Source organism: Lacerta agilis, chromosome 2 (genome assembly GCF_009819535.1).
Source record: "Lacerta agilis isolate rLacAgi1 chromosome 2, rLacAgi1.pri, whole genome shotgun sequence".
Classification (NCBI taxonomy): Eukaryota; Metazoa; Chordata; class Lepidosauria; order Squamata; family Lacertidae; genus Lacerta; species Lacerta agilis.
The window spans coordinates 86861225-86881181 of NC_046313.1; the positions used below are offsets into that span (position 1 = coordinate 86861225).

A 19957-nucleotide genomic window follows, 5' to 3' on the forward strand; every position below is an offset into this window, starting at 1 on the left:
TGTGAAAGCTTCTGTGGAAGCAAAGAGCCATATATGCATGGATTCATATTTGAATGCATCTCAACCAGCTGCCCACTGCATTAGTTAGTGAAGGGCTCAGTTCATGCCATTCACCAAGACTCACTGAGCATCACATGCAGGTCATGATCCCCCACCATTGCACTTTGGTCAGTCCCATGATGCACTGAATGGTCCCAATAACTTTCACTTACACTGTTTTTGGCCTTCAGTAAATCACTGCCGGAAGATCATTTAGGAAACATATTATTAGAAACCCCTTATTACCTTTTAACTACTGGTGTTTGAGGTTGTAGGGAGGAAAAAAAAATGCTTGAAGATGGAGCAGTATATAATGAGGTGATCTTGCATATAATTTGTTGCAACCTCTTATACCCCATTATCAGTGCTTTACCCAAGGCACGTTTGTCATTAAAACATGCCGCTTTTGCCTCTCTTACATTTATGAAATGCACCAATTGTGAGGTCTGCTTGCACTATAAATAGTTTTTGTGTGTGTTAAACTTTAAACTCTTAGCAACAAAATAACACGCTCAATTGCTAACTTTTTATTATTGTTTTTGGTCACCAAACAATCTAGTGTTTTGAGGTACATGAATCTCCTGTGGGGATAGATATAGTCCATGGATATAAAACCTCATCTTTTCATTAAATAAAGGGACACATTGTAAAATCCCACCAAACACCTCACAGTAACAACCTTTGTTAAACCAAAGATAGCTCTTAAAGAACATTTCATGCCTAAATTAAGTATACAAGTCATCAGGCTCTGTTTCAGAGTAATATACATTGAAATGATTTCAGATTGTGCCAGAATAGTATTTTAGTGTGCTCCATCCCACAGGTTGCAACTAGCTGGAGCTACTGTCTTAATTTCAGACCTCAATCAGCACATTTTAGTATTCGATATATGAGCCCTTTCAAGGCTTTCTCCACATGGATGGTGAATGCGTGAAGGACGGGGAGCCTCTGACACCACAAGCACTGCTTGTGAATTTGGGGACCTTGGTTGTGTGGACTACCTGCGCACAGATTCAGATGGCACTTGGATTTATAAATGTGGTTGTTCTGAAGGCAAGCTCTTTCTCCTGCCTCCTCTAGAGGTTCACTGTAACCACAGAGCAGGTCCAAAAAAGAGCAGCACTGAAATTACACACACCTTTCGCATTCTAAAGATACTGTAATTGCATTTGACGCTGCAAATAAAGCAAAGTGAGATAAACGAGATCTCATCCCCTTTTGCAACTTTTGTGTATTCTGTAATTAAGATATGAAAGGGGGGGAAAGAAGAAGAAACAATAACATAGATGGACCTGCTTGTGACAGACTGGTGATTACTGTACATCTACAAGAAAAAAATTGCATAGGTGTGCGAAACAAGATAGTTCCAACATGTTTTATAGAGAGTTTAATTAATTTTAAGTGTCACTCTGAAACGATAGCTTATTGACTCACATACAGATTGGCTGTTGGCAATTTCATAGGGAATTACACCCTAGGATCCAAAGGGTGAGATGATGAATCAAGAATGATAATCATGTTTTACTTGTGGGATCATAAGAAACAATGTAGGCTTCCGGCATCATGAGATATCAGATCTCTCTGCATTAGTGCTGGTAAGTAGCAGATACAACAAATTCTCCATTCATGCTTTTAATTTGATTTAGAATTTGTTTATACTGGGCAAGGGAAAATAAGTAGCTCCTGATAAAATTCTGAGACTACAATGAGTTTTTGTTAGATTTTTTTAAATAAAAAACCGCAAATACCAAAATGTATATTTAGAGGCTACCTCAGTTGTCAAGGCCACATTTCACTAAGGCCACATTTTGGCTTGCCAGATAGAACAAACCCCCCCCCCCCCATCTTTTTTTTACTTTGCTGCACCATCCCAAGGTCAATTTATGGGGATGAGGGGCAGAGAGGGTGGGAAGTTCCATTGTGTAAACAGGGCTTCTTAAGACAGGACTCATTAGTTGAATCCCACCCAGTTGGTTGTATCCATTGCTTGTCCTACTCAGAGAAGACCCACCGAAATTAATGGGCCTGAATTAATCATAGCCCTTAATTTCAATGGCTGGCATTAGCACTGGATACAACCCAATGTCTCTGAAAGTCAAGATGTAAACATAATAATTTTATGTGTGATAGCCAATCACATTTAAGCCAAGCCCATAAGACTGCCTTATGATTTTTATCATTTTTTAAATTAGCAGGAGAATGCTTTTAATCTCCTTAACTGGTAAGGAAGTTGGGACACTCCATTGGACACAAAAGCCTTTCTGCAATGCACTGAACGAAGTTGCCTGAAGTTGACTCTGTTATATAACACTTCAACTGCTGTTGACAAATGTGAAGTTTGCGTTTATAGACTCTTCTAAGGAAGACAACCATATCTACTAAAATGTTTTCTAATATAATTTGCATCAAATTTGCATGTGTGTATAACATTCAAGTTAACAGGAGCCCTCTGGTTATTATTAGGGCTGTCAGTCAAAATGTTTAATCAATCATCTGCCTTTTAATCGATCTATTTAAATAAATTTGCATATTTTCAAATAGTTTGTTTCTGGGGATATTAAAGGAAGAATGTCATTTCTCTTGATGCAAAAAACCCCGACTGTGCCGCTCATTCCTAGAGTATGCTACTCACTGAAAGAGCAAAATGCCGCTGCTTCATTCAGAAATTTTGAATATACCATATTCCATATAACAACACAGAGCCAGAACGGTTTCTAAATAAACAAATACAAATCCTGTCAGTATTGAAGTAACACTAATTTTAACTAAGCACTGTCTATTGCTTGTGTTTCTTTACCATAGTTGTTGCACTATGGAACACCAAACAACATCTACCGGTACTTTAGATGACAAATCAATCAAAATAAATCTTTTAAAATTTCTCTTTCTTCACATTTGGCACAGAGATTGTGTTGCCTGTGAGTGCTTTAGTCTCAAGTTCTGAGAACCACGTGAGATTTTAATAATAATAATAATAATAATAATAATAATAATAATAATAATAATAATAATGGTTAGTGTGATTTATGTCTGTATTCCTACTTTTCAGTACTGGATATAAGCATGGAGGAAATGCCTCCACAGAGATTAACAGATGTGTGAATTAGCCAAGTAAGTCAGACACAGAAAGGAGAGGGACCACCAGGCAGATGTCCTGCCTCTCCATTTAAGACCATCAGTCATATAGGGCAGATGTGAATGAGGGCACAGTATTGGGGTCAATTATGAAAGAAAACTGCTATACTTGGAAGCCTATTCCTAAAAGAGAAGGTGAGGCAAGGAGGAATAAATGCTCATGGTTTTCAAGAGTAGCACAGAGGGTCGCTCTCAGTGGGAAGAGCCAAAGAGCAATGGAGAAAGAATGAATGTCACAAAAAGAGCTTCCCACAGAGATGAGATACCTTTAGATACCTGCGTACAATCTTCAAAACAGGAGATCAGAACTTATGAAGGCACTTCTCAACATGACCCCTAGCATAGCACCGGCAGAGAAAGCAACAAGTTCGAGATTACTTACTGTTTGGGTCTACATTTTCACAAAGTTCTGTTTTTGCTTCCCCATTTGGTCTGTCGCTAGTTTTGTGTGACAGTCGCGACGACATGGTTGCTGCTGTCACTACTGCCTTAAAGCTGCGCTTCCGCTTCTGGACGTTTAGTTCAGGGTGGAAGATGATGATGTACACTTTCGGCATATAAAGCATCCCCAGGGCCACTGAAGCACTTAAATTCATGGATATTGTAAGTGTGGTAGTTTGTATGTAGACCTAGGAGAAAGAACACATGAGGACACTGTTGAATAACGGTTGAGAAGCGGACAACAGCAACTTAAGAAGGAGGTGCCTCTGACATGAAACAGGGTGGACAACAAGATACAGTAGTTTGTTTTCCTTGTTCTGAATTTTGCAGTAGCGGTTCAACATACAAAAGTGCTGCTGCTCCATCATTCTGTTCCTACAGTGACTGCAGGAAGCCGATAAGCAGGACACCAGTGCTTACTCTTACCATTTGGGTTTCCCAGCAGCTGTTTTCAGAGGCAGGCTACCTTTGATACTGGAAGCAATATATAGCCAGCCGAACTAGTAACCATTAGTGGCATTTTCTCCCATGAATTTATCTAAATCTCTGTTAAATCTATCCAGGATGGCACACATCACTCAGTCTTGTGCTAGTGAATTCCGTGGTTTAACTATGCACTGAGTGAAGAAATACTTCCATTGTCTGCCCTCAGTCTTCTTGTCATTCATCTTCACTGGATGATCCCTACCCACATTTTCACACCCTATGAAGACCAAATAATATAAACAGGGCTCTGTCAAGTTTGCAAATACTTTTGCAGTAAAACCAAATTTTTCTAGGTTAGAAATCTGATACGATCTTATGTATAAACACAATGTAAACCTCACTATATCAAACAGAACTTAACTCTCAGGTAAGTCTACAAAACTGGTGTTTTTCATCATAAAATATTATCATGTACATAATTCCCTTCACTGAACTATTTCTGACAGAGCTTATTGTCTCCTGGAATGAAGATTAAGACATGGAGTTGTATAAGTCATCTCAGTCTAACAAGGGGGGCTGCATGCTGAGTCCTGGGTGCTGGAATATAACAGGCAAATTTCCCAGAACCAACTCAATATTTATGAGCTTCCTTGGCATGCTTTTGGAGAAAATACATCTTGTTTGGGAGACTTCTCTCCCAGTTTGCAACATTGGCTCAGTCTTTTCGGTTTTGCTTCCAGTTTTGTTCTTGTCAAAATACAGCTCTATTTTTCAAGGGAGTTTTCAACTGCCTTAAAAAGAATCTATTAGTGTCCTGGACACTAACCATAGCTTAGCTGTGCAAAGTTCTTAAAACTGATTTTAACACTCAAGGGCAGGGGTCGGCAAACTACGGTCCGCGGGCCGGATATGGCCCGAGGGGGTCGTTAAACTGGCCCCCGGCCTTTGCTGCCCGCTCGGTCAGTCCCTGCGTGGAGCTAAATTGGCGTACCGGGACGTAGCCACGGCTTCCTACCGGCTGCAGGAAGCTCCTGCAGCCAATAGGAAGCTGCAGACGCCTCCTCCTCCTCGCCATGGCTTCGTAAAGCCAGCGGGGAAAGAGCGGTGGGCGTGTGCACATGCGCACGGGTGCGCGCTCTCACGTCGCTCCCGTGCGCACTCAATTCAGCCCGCTGGCGGAAAAGTTTGCCGACCCCTGCTCAAGGGGGAAGTACGCTAGCTAGTCCACAGAGCACAACTCAAGGAATCCCCCTAGGCCTTGAAGTTCTGTAATCCCAGGTATTGTCTGACTAAGCTCCAGCGAACAAACACTTAGGCAGAGTTCCTTTGTAAATTGTACACTCCAGCTCAGCCAACACCACTGGTACTTTAAGACCCTCACTGCAACTCATCCCGGTTCCACTTACATGGGTTGTGCGAATATGTGTTTCAAGCACACTTTTTTCGTTTTTCTCCCCAGGGATGCAGCTGGCTGCTCTTCCTCCCAAAACAAAGATAACAACATTATCTTCTTATGCATTTTTACTAGGACGGAAACCCCACTGTTCTTCCTCCAAGGATTTCAGGCAGCATACATTTTCCCTACCCAAGTAGCATGTTAGGCTAAGTACAGGAGCAGCTGGTATGATGAAGCAGCAGAGGGGCAGAGCTGGCCTTTAAACATCAGTTTTCATGTCACTTATTTGAATGATGAAAGGGGTAGAGAAGGGTAGTGGTGAGGTCAGGACTGTGTAGGGCACCAGAGGAGCCAAACCACTGTTTCTGCTGGTGCATCTGTGAATTCTCAAACTTGCCACCATCCTGAACAAGCCCTGCACTATCCCAAGGAGTGGCAGTGATAGTGCTGCATCCCCACTTCAACTGTCCCTGCCTGAGAGATAATGGCTGGCCCATGGCTTTATAGCTTAGTAGGGATTTGAACCTTAGTCCTCCTAGTTAAGGCCTAGTTTTTTGTTTGTTTGTTTAAAAAAAAAGTTGACTGAAAAAGAGGGAAATTACCATTCTTCTCAGGCACTCTCTAGTGTAAGTCAAGAATAAAATCCCCTTATTTTCATGCTATTCAGCCTCAAAGGTTCCTCTCACTTCTAAAAGAGACTGATCGCTCTAGGTCTAGTAAACCAGTCAGGCACTAAAGCATGATTTTAGCTTCTTGGACAATTGCTCCCATCAAATAGGATAAATCTACTTATATGCTGAGAGTTAAGTGCCTGAATGGGTGACCCACCTGTACATGTGTACAGTGGAAAGGATGAAGAATTGCTAATTCATGTTACAGAGCCTTTAAGAAGCCTTGCAAGCCTCAGTCAATTTATTTAGTAGCTTAATCAACTAATGCTTTAATTGCAGATTAAATGTTGCCCCATAATTATTCAGAGCGTGGGCTGAGATTAAAGGGCAGCCTGCCATTCAGCTTGCAACAGTATGGGAGCTCATGCTTCCCTGTGCCAAATTTCATGAAAAGGGTAACTTACTAGGACCTTCCCTGAAATTGGTAGCCAAAGCTAGCAGACGATTTGTATTTTAGTTTGAGTCCATTGCAGCTCTCAGTGGGTATCAGATCTGGAACTCCACACTGACAAAGGATCTAAAAGGCTTTTTAAAATAGAAATGTCTTCCTTGCCTCTTCACCACTACTGTGCATCATTAAGTACATTAAAACAATCCTGCTGGATGTCCTGTTTCCCAGGGACTAATGAGGTGCACAGGGACAGGCCAGCCTCAACGCCGTGAGCAAGCAAGCCAGCCGCCACTGTGTGATGTTTTTGGCTCGGCTTTGGAGGCACTGATCGCGGAGGCGGGGCCCTGCCCCGAGTGCCACCCCCTGGGCGGTACTCGGGGCAGCCCGCCCCCTATACCCCCTTGCTCCGCCCCTGACTAAAGGTGAGTGTATCACCTTCCAAGGAGGTTTTCACACCTGTTTCCTCATAAATCCGTTTCATCCTACTTTCCACATTAATATGCATTCCTTTAAGAAAAAATCCACATAAAATTTCTCACTAAATACATATTTAAATATGCATTTTAAAACTTATATTCTCTCAAAATGCACATTTATAAACACATTTTCTTGAAAAAAAATACACTTTAAAAAAATGTTTGATACGGTTTTGGGCTGAGAGATGTTTCACAATATTCAGAAACGTGCAATATCCCGTGGATAGCTTTGTTCTGATCAACACATTTGTTCAGTAGCAGCAACAATTCAGAATTTTAATCTGACTTCCCTCCCCCCCAAAAAAGTTACATCAACCTGAAATCAAGAACACATCAAACTTTTCTAAAGTACATTAGCAACAAGAACACCCTCAGGATATCATTTGAATGCAAAGGTACCTAGGTTTGATCATTTACTTTACATAAAATATTTCAGTTTGAATTTCCATGTGTGCCACAATCTCATGTTCTCCATGCAAATGACACAAAATTACCTTAAAATGCTGCAAATAGCCTTTAAAGTGCAGCGATATTAACTAGAAAACTTCGAACAGCACATATGGCACCAAATAGACAATTTTAATGGCTAAGGGGCTGTTGCATCCTCTAATCACTTATGGATCAGGTCTACGAAATGCCACATAGTTTGGACATAATATTTTATTTAGCGACTACCATTCTTTCACCATAAAAGCTTATAAAGAGAAATACAATTGCAGTAAATACGTTACTGCTAGGGTCACACTTAACAATTGCCTCCCTCTAAGAACAAATTACTTTTTGTACTAACACTTTTAAAAGAAGTATCATTCAATAGACGATTTCATAGTTGTTCCGTAGCATCTGAGATGTTCCGTGTCTCTCTGTTAGCGAGAAGTGGGTAGCTGAAATGACTTGTGTTTTTATTATGGGGCTTTACTACTGAGTTGAATCAATAGGAATAGTTATTTTCATCATCATATTTTCTTTTAATGAAACAAATCTTCACAAGGCCATTTACAAATAAACTCAAATTTCAATCATAAAAATATTCACAATACAATACAATGTCTGGGTCGTCCTCATAAAGCAAATGCTAGTAAATGGCCCTGTGATGGAGAAAGGGAAAGGGACAGTTCATCTGGAGGAAGAGGGAAGAGCTCTTTTTGTCCTATAATACATACTCTTTACACAACTAGTGGTTTGTCATGCACTGTTGAAGATCACACTATCTACCTATATCTCTTAATCAGGCACTGAGGAAAGGCATTGCATTCAACAGGACCGACTTCTGAACAGACATGTGTAGGACTACACTATTAGTTATCTGAGAGGGGTCTAATATTACGTAACAAAACAACCACTTAAGAAGGATATTGACAAGCTGGAACAAGGAAGGCAGCCAAGTTGATCAAGTGTCTGGAAATGAGGAACGCTTGAAGGAGCTGGGTATGTTTAGCTAGGAAAATAGGAAATTGAGAGGAGACACAATAGCCATCTTACAATATCTCAAGGGGTGTCAAATGGAAGATGGAGCAATCTTGTTTTCTCCAGCTCTGGAGGGTAGGACCTGAACCAATGGCTTCAAGTTGCAAGAAAGGAGATTCTGACTAAACATCAGGAAGAACTTTCTGATGGTAAGAACTGCTCAAGAGTGGAATTGACTCCCTCGGAAGTGGGTGGACTCTCCTTCCTTGGAGGTTTTCAAGTAGAGAGAGTCTGGCCACCTGCCATGGATACTTTAGCTGAGATACCTGCATTGCACAGGGTTGGACAAGGTGACCCTTAGGATCCCTTCCAATGTTCTATGACTCTATGAATTTGCCCTTTCGTATCTTCACTCTGTTCATAGTTCTAGCTCCAGGTTTGCTTCTTTTGTACATAAACCTTATCCTAAACATGTGTTTTCTTGAGTACTTTATATGCTCTACCTACAATCACTGATCTGCATAAGAATAGCCAGTTAGATCAGGCCAGTGGCCCATCTAATCCAGCATCCTGTTTTCACAGTGGCCAACCATCCATGGAGGCAGAGCATAGCCATCAAGGTTGGTAGGAGTGAATTTCTTAGTTTAACTATGTGCTGTGTGAAGAAATGCTTTTTTTCTTCTGCCCTGAATCTTCCAACATGCAGTTCCACTGGGTGTCCATGGGTTCCAGTGTTATGACAGAAAAACTGTTATCAATCCCCCTTCCCCACATAATTTTATTCACTTCTACTGTGTGCTCTCATTTCTTTTCACTCTAACTTAATTCCAGGACAAGACATTCCCCCCCCCCATTTCTTTTACAATATTGCCGTGCATCACCATATGTACAACAGCCTGTGAGTACATAGGTCCACTCTGAATACACACACCTCAGTCCCACTCACTTCATCTGCTTAATATATTAGTCAGAGAGAAGCGGACAGAAAAGAGGGCAAGAACTCTGCTTACTTTTGTTGTTTCTGTCATTGTTTCTGCATTTGTGAACAGGAAGAAATAATGTTTAAATGAATTGGTATTACAAGTTTATTATTGGGGAATAACAAGGGACAGTGAATGTGGTATGAAGATCTTTTAAAAACAAAAACAAACCAGTCACCGCTTTCAGTGACATCTTGGTGCATGTTTCTGTCTTACAAGTTGTACATCTACTTAGCACAAGGCACATCCCAAGGGAAAGACCTATCACTGTCTACATGAAATAGCATAAGGTTGGTTTTTTAAAACAACAACAACATGCAGTTTCTATTGCACTTGGTTTTGCAGTACCAGATGGAGGCTACAGGCTCACCTCCATGTCTAGACAACCCTGTCATGTTCATTCCATATGTTTTAGAACTGTTTAGAACTTGTTTTCATCTCAATACCTGAGGCAGCAGAAAAAGCGACTAGAAAGAAAATATTCACTTGTGTGACATGTACCAGGGTGGGGTGGGGGAATCTTTCATCCAGATTTTTCTAATTCAAATCTGTCATAATTCTGTATTTATTTTTTTGTCCTCCAGCTGTCCATTTCATAAAACTTTGCCCTTGTTTTCTCACATGAATGGCAGAATATGCCATAAACATAATGGGAGGTTAAAACATTTGGGTGAAATCCAACTAAGTCATACTCTGAGTAGGCCATTTAATTAAATATTTACTTGAATATTTAATACTTAAACAAATACTTGAATTTACTTATGCACACTGATTTCCATAGGTTTACTCTGACTAACAGTGGATATCACCCTATTTCTTTAAAGTAAACTGATTTAATTTCAACAGCACTTGTTTGAGAGGTTAGTTCCTGGAACAATTAATGCTCCTCCACAGCTTTGGTTTAAACTGTTATGGCATGACCATACTACTAGATTTGGAAGATGAATTTCCAGTCAACAATGATGAACCACAAATCCTTGCTTTTCTACAATCCAAATCTTTCTTTAGTTGGGATTCTGTAGTTGGAATGAAATAGCAAAAAGCCAATCTTTTTATGGATCTGCAAGTAAACACTCTTCACCAGTGATGAGTCCTGTTCATTTTCCATTCACATAAATAGACTGACAAGTCTCTTCCATCTAATGCCCATGTGGTAGTTTTGGTGAAGGAAATTTTAAAATCTTCATGCTTTTAGCAGTTTTAAACTGTTAAAAATGTGGGACTGCTTCTAGCTGTTTGGAGTAGGTAAAAAGCATTTTATACAAAATTATCTGTAAATGGAGGTATATTATAAAATAGCACCCCTTCCTGGGTAATTGTGGGTGGGTGGGGAGAGATGCCTGTCTCTATATATTTATGATGGCACCTGGCAATTAGCTAGTGACCCCACCATGGACTGTTTTGGGGGCTGTTTGCCTATTTGGGTCAAAGCAGGGCATCTGCAGAACTCCTACACACTGGCAGAGATCTGTAGAGAGGGGCCCATACTTCATTCTAGCTCCTGCAGCTTGAGAAATAGCATTTGCAAGGGTAGGATTTTCTGAATGGTAAATTAATCCACATATTATCTTGGTTACTGAGCTGATTCTGTTCTTTTCAAAATGAGACTTTTTACAAACTGGGTATATAAAGCATGTATGTGGCTTGTCTCTTTACACAAACATGGGACAAAAATGGTTACCCTTTTTAGAGATTTAGAAATATATGTTCTTTTTTGTGTTGGGTTTCAAGAATATGATTTCCTTTGAGTAACCCTGTTATTTTTACCCAATGTTGTTTCAGACTGTATATCTCTTATGATATACAGTGTTAATGTATTATTATTATTTTTTGTTTTCTAGGAGAATAATACACTCTTACACACAAGAGCAAATGAGTTGCCAGAAATGGAAATATTAAACACCTATTTTCTGTGTTGACAACAGCTACATTTTCGTGGGTAATTTAACAGCGACAATTCAAGTGAGGGGAAAAACAACAATTCTACAGGGTCCTGGAGCACCCCACAATAACGACTTTATACTGGCAAATCTATCGTCACTTTTCTCTGTTTCATCCAAATCCAGGATAAATTGTGTCTTTCCTCAAAGAGGGCATGTGTTGCGGTGCGACCTGGCAACCAAACCCTGTGTTGTGGGTGGGAATGTTTGGACAAACCACAACACCCTATTGGTAGGTCCCTCGATGATGGGTGCAATTTGACCAATGGGACGCTAGCTAAGACTGTTGAGGGACCTACATAACCCCATGCATGTGTCCCTGAGCTTCCTCTTTGGGCCAGTGCATCGGAACACCCACCCTCCTCTCCCCATATTTAGGGCTTGCGCTTGACCTTGCTATGCCGTTGTGTGTCATCTGCCATTGGGGCAGGGGCACGGCAGGAATTTTCCCCACTTGGCTGATTGGCTGGTGCCATTTGGGTTTCGCCTGCCGCATAGTAAATCGTCACAACTTGTAAGGTTGCGGATAGGCTCTGGTTCAGGTGATGGGGTGGCAGAACACTCTAGCCATCCCTATGCGAAGGGTATTCGATTAGAGGAATCCAGGGACTCCTTGGTTTGGTCCACCCTGAGAAGGGTTGTGCCTGTGCCCGAGTCCAGGGGACATCTGGGTGGTGGACTAGCCTGAATCCGCTTTCCGCTGTCCCAGGTGTTCACCCCAGGCACCCTGGTGTCCTGGGTCAGAGCTACCTGCCACGGTGCAGGGAGCTAGTCAAACCAGAGCCTATGCAACCACTCACTTTTCTGTAATCAATAAAGTTGTGGCCTAAATTCTGCCAAAAACCAAACCAAAAATCTGTGTCATGTGTGAAATTATTTAGGGGGTGGTTAAAAGGTCTAAACACGCAATTATTCAGAATCCTTTCACTACACAGGAAGCCCCCACCCCCCACGGGGCTCATGTTCCAAGGCACCGCACATGTCAGTGAAATCACATATAACTGAAACCCATTGAAAAAGCCCTTTTAATTACATTTCAGTGATGTTTCTGGGTTACCTCTGGGTTTGGAGTGATGCGCATATACATGGTCGCACACATACTGAATGCATGTAAACAGGGAGATAGCTATCTGCAACTATAAATAGGCAATTCATTACCAGAAACAAAATATTCTTGTACTGCAAACCATAATGCATTTCCATCTGCATCTGAGTATGATAATAGGTAACAATTATGGTATTTGCATAATTTTTCTTCAAATACAGAATTTAGCATTTACATTTGTGGGAGTTTTTACACTGCAAGCGTTTAACACACACCTCTTGGCCTACAAGAGGTGTGGGGTTTTTTAAGGGCAATTGAACTGCAAAGTAATGCTATGCTGATTGCTATGTCTTCAGTGTAGCTCACTAAGTTTTACCAGTGACTAATGATGGCACCCAGGGGACATTTGATAAACAAATGATAGTAGTTATGATGATTGCAGCTATTACTGTACAAAATAACAAGGCATGCAAATAGCCTCTCTGAAGTTTCCATGGGAATGTCAGAGTATCCTTTGCACCATCTGACTGTCAAATCAGTGCTTTGTAATTAAACAAAAGGTGATATTCTCTGTAGGGACAAGAAAATGTTGAGAAGCTATTTTCACTACATTTGCTGTTTAACACATGGTAATACTGCATGTCCAGCGTCAGACATACTGATTTGCTCTTAAGCGAAAGAGTTGTCCAAATGGGAACAAAATAGATGTTAGTTTATAAACTACTAGTACATTTCAAGCCTGATGCTGTACATAGTCATGTTCACAGAGGATGGTTGCACTTTCTTCTCAGTGCCTTTTTTCTAGACAAATAGGTGCCAGTACTCACCATGAAGTTGTTACAGTAAGTGCCACTTTTTAACAACAAAGAGTACCCCCTGAAAAAAGCTCTGGTTCTTCTGATGTTAGATTTGCTGGTCTCTTCTTCTCACTCCTAGTGAAAGAGGAGCTACTATGAAAGGTTCCAATTTTGTTTAAATATGGTTGGAGAACCCATTTTCAACCAAAGGGTGATATTTCTGTATGTGAAACTTTCTAGGTTCATATGCAAGAGGCAAAAGTTTGTATGGATGTACAGCACAGTAGGCCACAGAGGAACCAGATGTTCTACATTCTGTGCCTCATATCACTCCATCCTTTGTCAGGGCAAGCAAGAGATGTTATCACAAATAAAGAACATATTCTAGCCAGCAAAAGTGCTCAAGGAGGGCACAGCATAAGGGTTGCAAAGGGTAAGGTAACAGAACAAAGAGGCCTGCATTTGGACCCTGGCTTGATGCTTCCTATTCCTGACATAGCCACTACTGATCTCTTAGATTTGCATGCCTCTTTTTCAAGCTCCAAGTGAAAGAGTAGTTTTTCTTGAAAGTTATGAGCTTTGTAGTAAACTAAGCATAGGTTGGTGTTAGATTCACACCTTTTTTGTGTTAGCAAACCTTGCAGCTTGGGTGAATTAGATTGGAATAATCACTTACAGTTTCTGGAGATCAAAGGCTTTATTCATGCAGGAACTATTTACAGGATGAACAGAGATAAAATGTGAGATAAGTAGCTGACAATTTGTCTGGAAAGAACAATAAACAAAATGTTTATTGTTTTAGGAGTGACAGTTAACTTAGACAAAGAGCTACAAGCAAGTGTTAGCTAGATTGCAAGACAAACATTGCCCTCATGTGGTTTAAATGAACATATGCGTTAGCTAGAAGTTCAGGATAAGGAAATGTACTGTATTCATTTTTCTCCAACACTTTTTAGTTAGGTGGATTTACTCCAAGATATTGTTGTTATCTGCAGACTAGAAACTTCCCACTGCCACTATGGTTATCTACACTCCCAACTTCATTTATAAAAGGTAGTGACAATTTTCCAAGCATATACCTAAAATTCTATAGATGCCATGAAAACATACAAGCCTGCAGTACTGTATTTCTACTATGGCCAAGCTTCCTAAACTTTGATTTAAAAAATTGTCCTCTCTGGAGCAGAACCAGGTTGTGAAGCCAAGATAGATCAAAGGGCAAAGCCTGCAAGAATGTAGCAGGCCATAGTGCAAGCAAAAATATAGCTTGGTTTCAGTGATAAAGTAGGGTTCATGGATGACCAGGGTGGAATTTGGTGGGAAATGAGAAGAGTCTTAAAAACCTTGTGTTGGGGTTAGCATAATTTGCGAGGGCTCTTAAATTTACTGGCTTTTTAGATCCCAGTGCAAACTACCTGCCAGATATAAAGGAAAAGGAGTCAAAATAGTACAGTATGTAATGACTGGTTGGCGAACTTTGTAGGGGTGTGGAGAACTAGGACAGCTCACTTTGGGGCATATTCTGCTGAGACAGATTTGGACTGTATTAACAGCTTGAATGACCAAGGAGAGCACTTTGTTGTATAATCTACTAAGTAGATGCTTTCAAAGAGATCTGGAGAGGTATCTGGTTCTACTTATGTAGGGTGGACACTCCTTCCTCCTCTTTGAACAAGATGTAAAGCTGTTTCCGAAGGGCTTCCAAACAGCCCAGCACTGTGTCTTGTAGTTCTGACAATAGGGATTTCAAAGCATAGCATCACCTGACCACACAATGACATCAGGCAACTGAGAGATGAGTTTCTCTACCCACCTGTCAAAGTTTAGCTCACCAAGGGGTAAGGAAATAACGATCTGTTCCACTGGCTAGAACAGTTTACCCACCCCTGTGTTTATATAATTATTTGCTTCATTCAAATCAATGCTGATATCTCCCACCCACCCATGTTCACATGCACACACAAAATACAGATCTTCATGTTGCATTCTGTATGAACGGAATAACAAAGCTAATGTTTTTTTTAAAAAAATCTGTAGTTTAAAATAACACTGTAAATTGTCTATACTTATTAAAGTCAGAGCAAAAAAGACCTGATTCTCATATCAAATTTGTATGTTTAGATTGGTTCCTTTGAGGTTCTGGAATGCTTCCAGAATAAACTAGTCATGAGATCAGAAGATACCCCTGGTTCTGGAGTAATCATATAAAAAATACAATTTGCAATCCATAGGCCCTTCTAATATAGACGGCTCCTTCATCCATTAGGGGTTTCAACATGGAATGTATTAATCACCCTAGCTGATAAATTTCACCTAGTATGCTGAAATTGGAGGTGCATTTATGACTCAGGTAATTAATTAGCTGTCAGATTGGTCTAAGCAGGACTAAAAGGTGATGAAGGCAGACAGCCATTTTTTAACACTAAAATTGAAATTCTCTTTCTCATGAATATGTATGATTTCTTAGTCTGGTAAAATGTGTCTGTCATAAGACTCCTTATGGAGGATTTAAAAACATCTAACAAGAAGTCATCTGCCTAGGGCTATTTCACAAATTATGCAGAGCAGACACCTGTTTGTCTACTTTTGACAGTCTGAAAGAGGTGTGATGAAGTTTATAAGTGAATTAGTGTTCTATTAATTTCATGAACTGATCTCTTTGTATCAAATTGTTCCCTGTGGTGGAACGGCTCTGGTGTACCATGAAACTCTACAAGATTCTGCATTTAATTTAAAGGACTTTGAAAATGAGTTGGGGGTCTGGCTCACATAATACACTGTTGTTCACTTGAACATTTATTTATTTTTTACAGTCCCTGAGTATGTACTTACATGACAGAGTGAACTAGGAGATTCTAAAGGCTACTTCACACAGGATATATCCTTGTGAGGTTACTTCAGGATGTGCGTGGCTGCCAAACTATACTCACAGTAGATGTCATTTGAGAGCACTAGTTTCTCAATGTGAGTGCATGTTAGGGATTATATGTGAGTTGAGTGGTTAGTGTGCCTAACATCTGACCATTGTGCATATTCACCAGGCCTCATGGAAAATGTGCACATAATCTGTCCTTGGATCGGGAACTGTGCATATTTTTTGGCCAGTAAACATAATCTGCAACAGCCCTTGGGGCTTCTTGTTGTTGTTGTTGAGTCGTTCAGTCGTGTCCGACTCTTCGTGACCCCATGGACCAGAGCACGCCAGGCACGCCTATCCTTCACTGCCTCTCGCAGTTTGGCCAAACTCATGTTAGTAGCTTCGAGAACACTGTCCAACCATCTCATCCTCTGTCATCCCCTTCTCCTTGTGCCCTCCATCTTTCCCAACATCAGGGTCTTTTCTAGGGAGTCTTCTCTTCTCATGAGGTGGCCAAAGTACTGGAGCCTCAACTTCAGTCTCCAAGGAACATGCCCCCCATCACTATTTCAGAAGTGTTCAATCTGCACCCCCTGGGCTGGTTCTAGCCCACTGCCTTATCTTACATGGCCTTTGAAATGCCCTCCCACTGATGGCTACCCTCCATCTGCCAACATTTCCTTCTCTATGGTTGGTAAAAGAGGCATCTTATTACCTGGAACAATAATACGTATGTTTCAATCCCTTTCCTGCCTTATCTTTTCACAAGGACTATTATTATTCGACAATGGCTCACTTTTCAGCACCATATTTAAACAAGATTTTGAAGAGTAGGGTTAGATTTGTGAGAATTGACAGCTGACCCACATAGGGCTTCTGGAGATACTGTACATCTGTTTCCCACAATATTTTTAGACATCAAACTAAGATGTCTCTTTTTCTTCAAACCTGTGAAGATAGCCGATATGAAGAGTCATATTTTCACTGCTGAATTTGTTTCATAATGTTTCTGGTTTTCTAATTTCTACACGTTCTTGATATGCTGTATTTTAATGGGAAGTTGTTTACTGCGCTGGGAACCTTCAGGTTAAACAGTGAGTAATAAATCTAACAACTTAACAACAACAATGCAAGAGAATGTACAGAATGCTAGCTGCAAGGGTTCCGCACCCGTTTTACAGACCAATGCCTAAAAATTGACTGTCATGCAATGCACACACATCATGAACATATGAAGTTGCCTTACACCCAGTCAGATCAATGGGCTGACCTGGCCAGAATTAACTTTTCTGACCGGAGCAGTTCTCCCAAGGCCTGAAGACTTTATTGATCTTCCATTCCATTCCACAATGATGCCAGGGATTGAACTGGCATCCGATACAATTAAACCGTGTGCTACTGTCTACCCTTCATGCTAGTTTTATGATAGTTGTGCCCTACAGTGGGCAGAGTGAGGCAGGTGCTCCAAGTGGCGGCAGATGCTAGGGGGAGGCAGAGAAGGAATGGTAGTGAGGGCAAGAGTTGTGTGCCACACAGTCTGCCCCACAACCCCAAAGCTAGCCATCTGCCTTCAGATGTGGTGAGGGATGCTGCCGCCAGTGCTAAAATTCTGTACCTGAAAGGGAGGCACCATCTTGTCTGCCTCGGGTAGAAAAATGCCCCGAATGACCCTGATTATGGGATACAGCACGTGGGATACAGAAGTTATTTCTCTCACACGAAAGTAATGGATGAGTGTCCTTTAAACAAGCAAACAAACCCTTTCAACTTCCCTAACATCCCAACGTGCTTCTGTACAGAAAATAAAGGCAGTTTTACAAGTCATCTGGGACTACATTCTTTGTAAACATATAGAAAGATAACTGCCTCATCTTTACTGTTCCAGGGAAACCTAAGTGACACCAGAAAAATCAATGCTTGCTTTTAAAAGTGCATGGTTCCTCAATGGTTGCTTTTAAAAGCATCCAGCTCCTCTCTCCTAAAAGAAACCCAAATGAAGTCTCTCAAACATTAGGGGGCTTTTTGATATTGGTTTGCTGTGGTATTTTAAACAGTGACAGTGTAGGGCCACATGAAAGCAGAAAGATTTTTTTGTGGGGTGGAGGTGGAGAACCTATTCAATAAGATTTTACAGCTGTGAGATTTCATTTGGCACAAATGTTGCACTCACTTTTTTGCGGAGATCATATTGCTGCCACAGAATGCCATAAAATTTGGCATGCAACAATGCAATGGTAATAAACTTGGGGAGAAACAAATGAGGAGAACAATAACACTGATACACCCCCTAAACGTGTTCGTAAGTGCTCAGCACAAATGTTTCCCAGTTTAAGGCTCCAGTTCATGAGAGCTTAGAAACAGCAAAATAATGTGCTATAGCTATGCAGGTTATGGTACTTCAATATGTTCCCAGCAGCAGGAGACTTTGGATACCAAAGAGAAAATTGGGGTCATATTGTGAAAGATTGCCACCTGCAGAGGCCAAATTCAAAGGAAGATAGTACCACGGTAAACGGGTCCTCTAGGACTAATTTTCAATTTCCCCTTCCAGCGATGTAAGAACTATTTATCCAGGTGTCGCAGTGCTGTAGCCAACCTAAATCTACTTGTCTTAAAGCATAACACCTGGCAGATGGCTTGGGTGTATTGGCTGTGAATCTTTTATTTCACAAGCTGAAAAAAATGCTGAGAGGAAAAAAAAATTGACTGTGAACACAAAGTATACATGATTTTTTTAAATGCATCTGGAGTTAAATATTTATGCACCCTGCTCCAGGATGATTACTGATGGGTTTATTCCCTTGGGAAAGCATTTGGGGAAATGTTTTCTGGAGTTCCTCAGAGTAGCCTTGAAAAAGCCACAGACCTTTCTGTAGTGCTGCCCCCATGACATTTTGCTGCATTGGGAGGAGCACAAAATATCTCCACCTCCCAGCTCTCCAGTGATAGGCCCAACACTGTGGAAAGGCTATCTGCATCATTACAATCTCCATTCCTGCCTTCATCTTTCTCCAGTGCGTAGCCAACATTGTGTCCTGCAACTCCCATCAACCCTGACTATTGGACCATGCTGGCTGGGGCAGATGGGAGCAGCAGTCTGACAACATCTGGAGGGCACCATATTACCTATTCTTGATTTACTGCCTTATTAGGATAGTAGCATGGACTAGGTCCCTCAACACTGAGGCAGCTGTCCTGTTAAACCCAATATTGGTTCCAATATTGTACACTTTTCATCAGGTACAAGCAAGGGGGTTACGTTGCAAGGGGGTTACATTCCAGATCCCCACACATTGGAGGTGCCCATGTAAAGCCTTCCACCTCACTCCTATTCCACCATTTTAGTGATGTTTTACTGAGGTTTCAGGTCACTTCCGGGTTTGGCGCCATGCATGTTTGCACAATCACGCATCAATCGGAAGTGCGTAAATCGATCGTTGCCTGTATAAAAAGTTTCATTTTTTCAGGCTTTCCCAGAAGGACGAGTTGACTTGTGAGCAGTGTCTGTTTGTTGAGTGTGCTGCACTATCTGCAGCTTCTCAGCCATCTTGGAAAACCATCCCACACAAAACATGTTGCAATGATCTAATCTATATTATTCAGGCTTCCTCAACCTTGGCCCTCCAGATGTTTTTGGCCTACAATTCCCATGATCCCTAGCTAGCAGAACCAGTGGCCAGGGATGATGGGAATTGTAGTCTCAAAACATCTGGAGGGCCGAGGTTGAGGAAGCCTGATATTATTCAACTCAATGGGTCTTACTCCTGAGTAGTCATTTACTGGATTACACTGTAAGTGACCTTAGTATAACTCTTATTTCTTCCTTTAACCAAACTGTGTGTATGCATGCATGTTAAACTGGATACAATTTGTGTGCTTATCCTGCTTCTTCAAGCATATGACTACAGGAAGCTTTTTTTCATTTTTCACATCCACAAATGTCCCATTAAAATGAC

The 19957-nt window shown here is 41.0% G+C and overlaps 1 protein-coding gene across 3 annotated transcripts in view; it reads right to left on the reverse strand.

Moving 5' to 3' along the window:
* The window catches only part of GRM7 (glutamate metabotropic receptor 7), a 391610-nt gene that overhangs the window by 28114 nt on the left and 343539 nt on the right, over positions 1-19957 (reverse strand). For all 3 annotated transcript variants that reach the window (XM_033141172.1, XM_033141171.1, XM_033141169.1), the window contains one exon: positions 3557-3803. In XM_033141172.1, coding sequence (XP_032997063.1) covers positions 3557-3803 — 247 coding nt within the window. The remainder of the gene's footprint in view (positions 1-3556; positions 3804-19957) is intronic.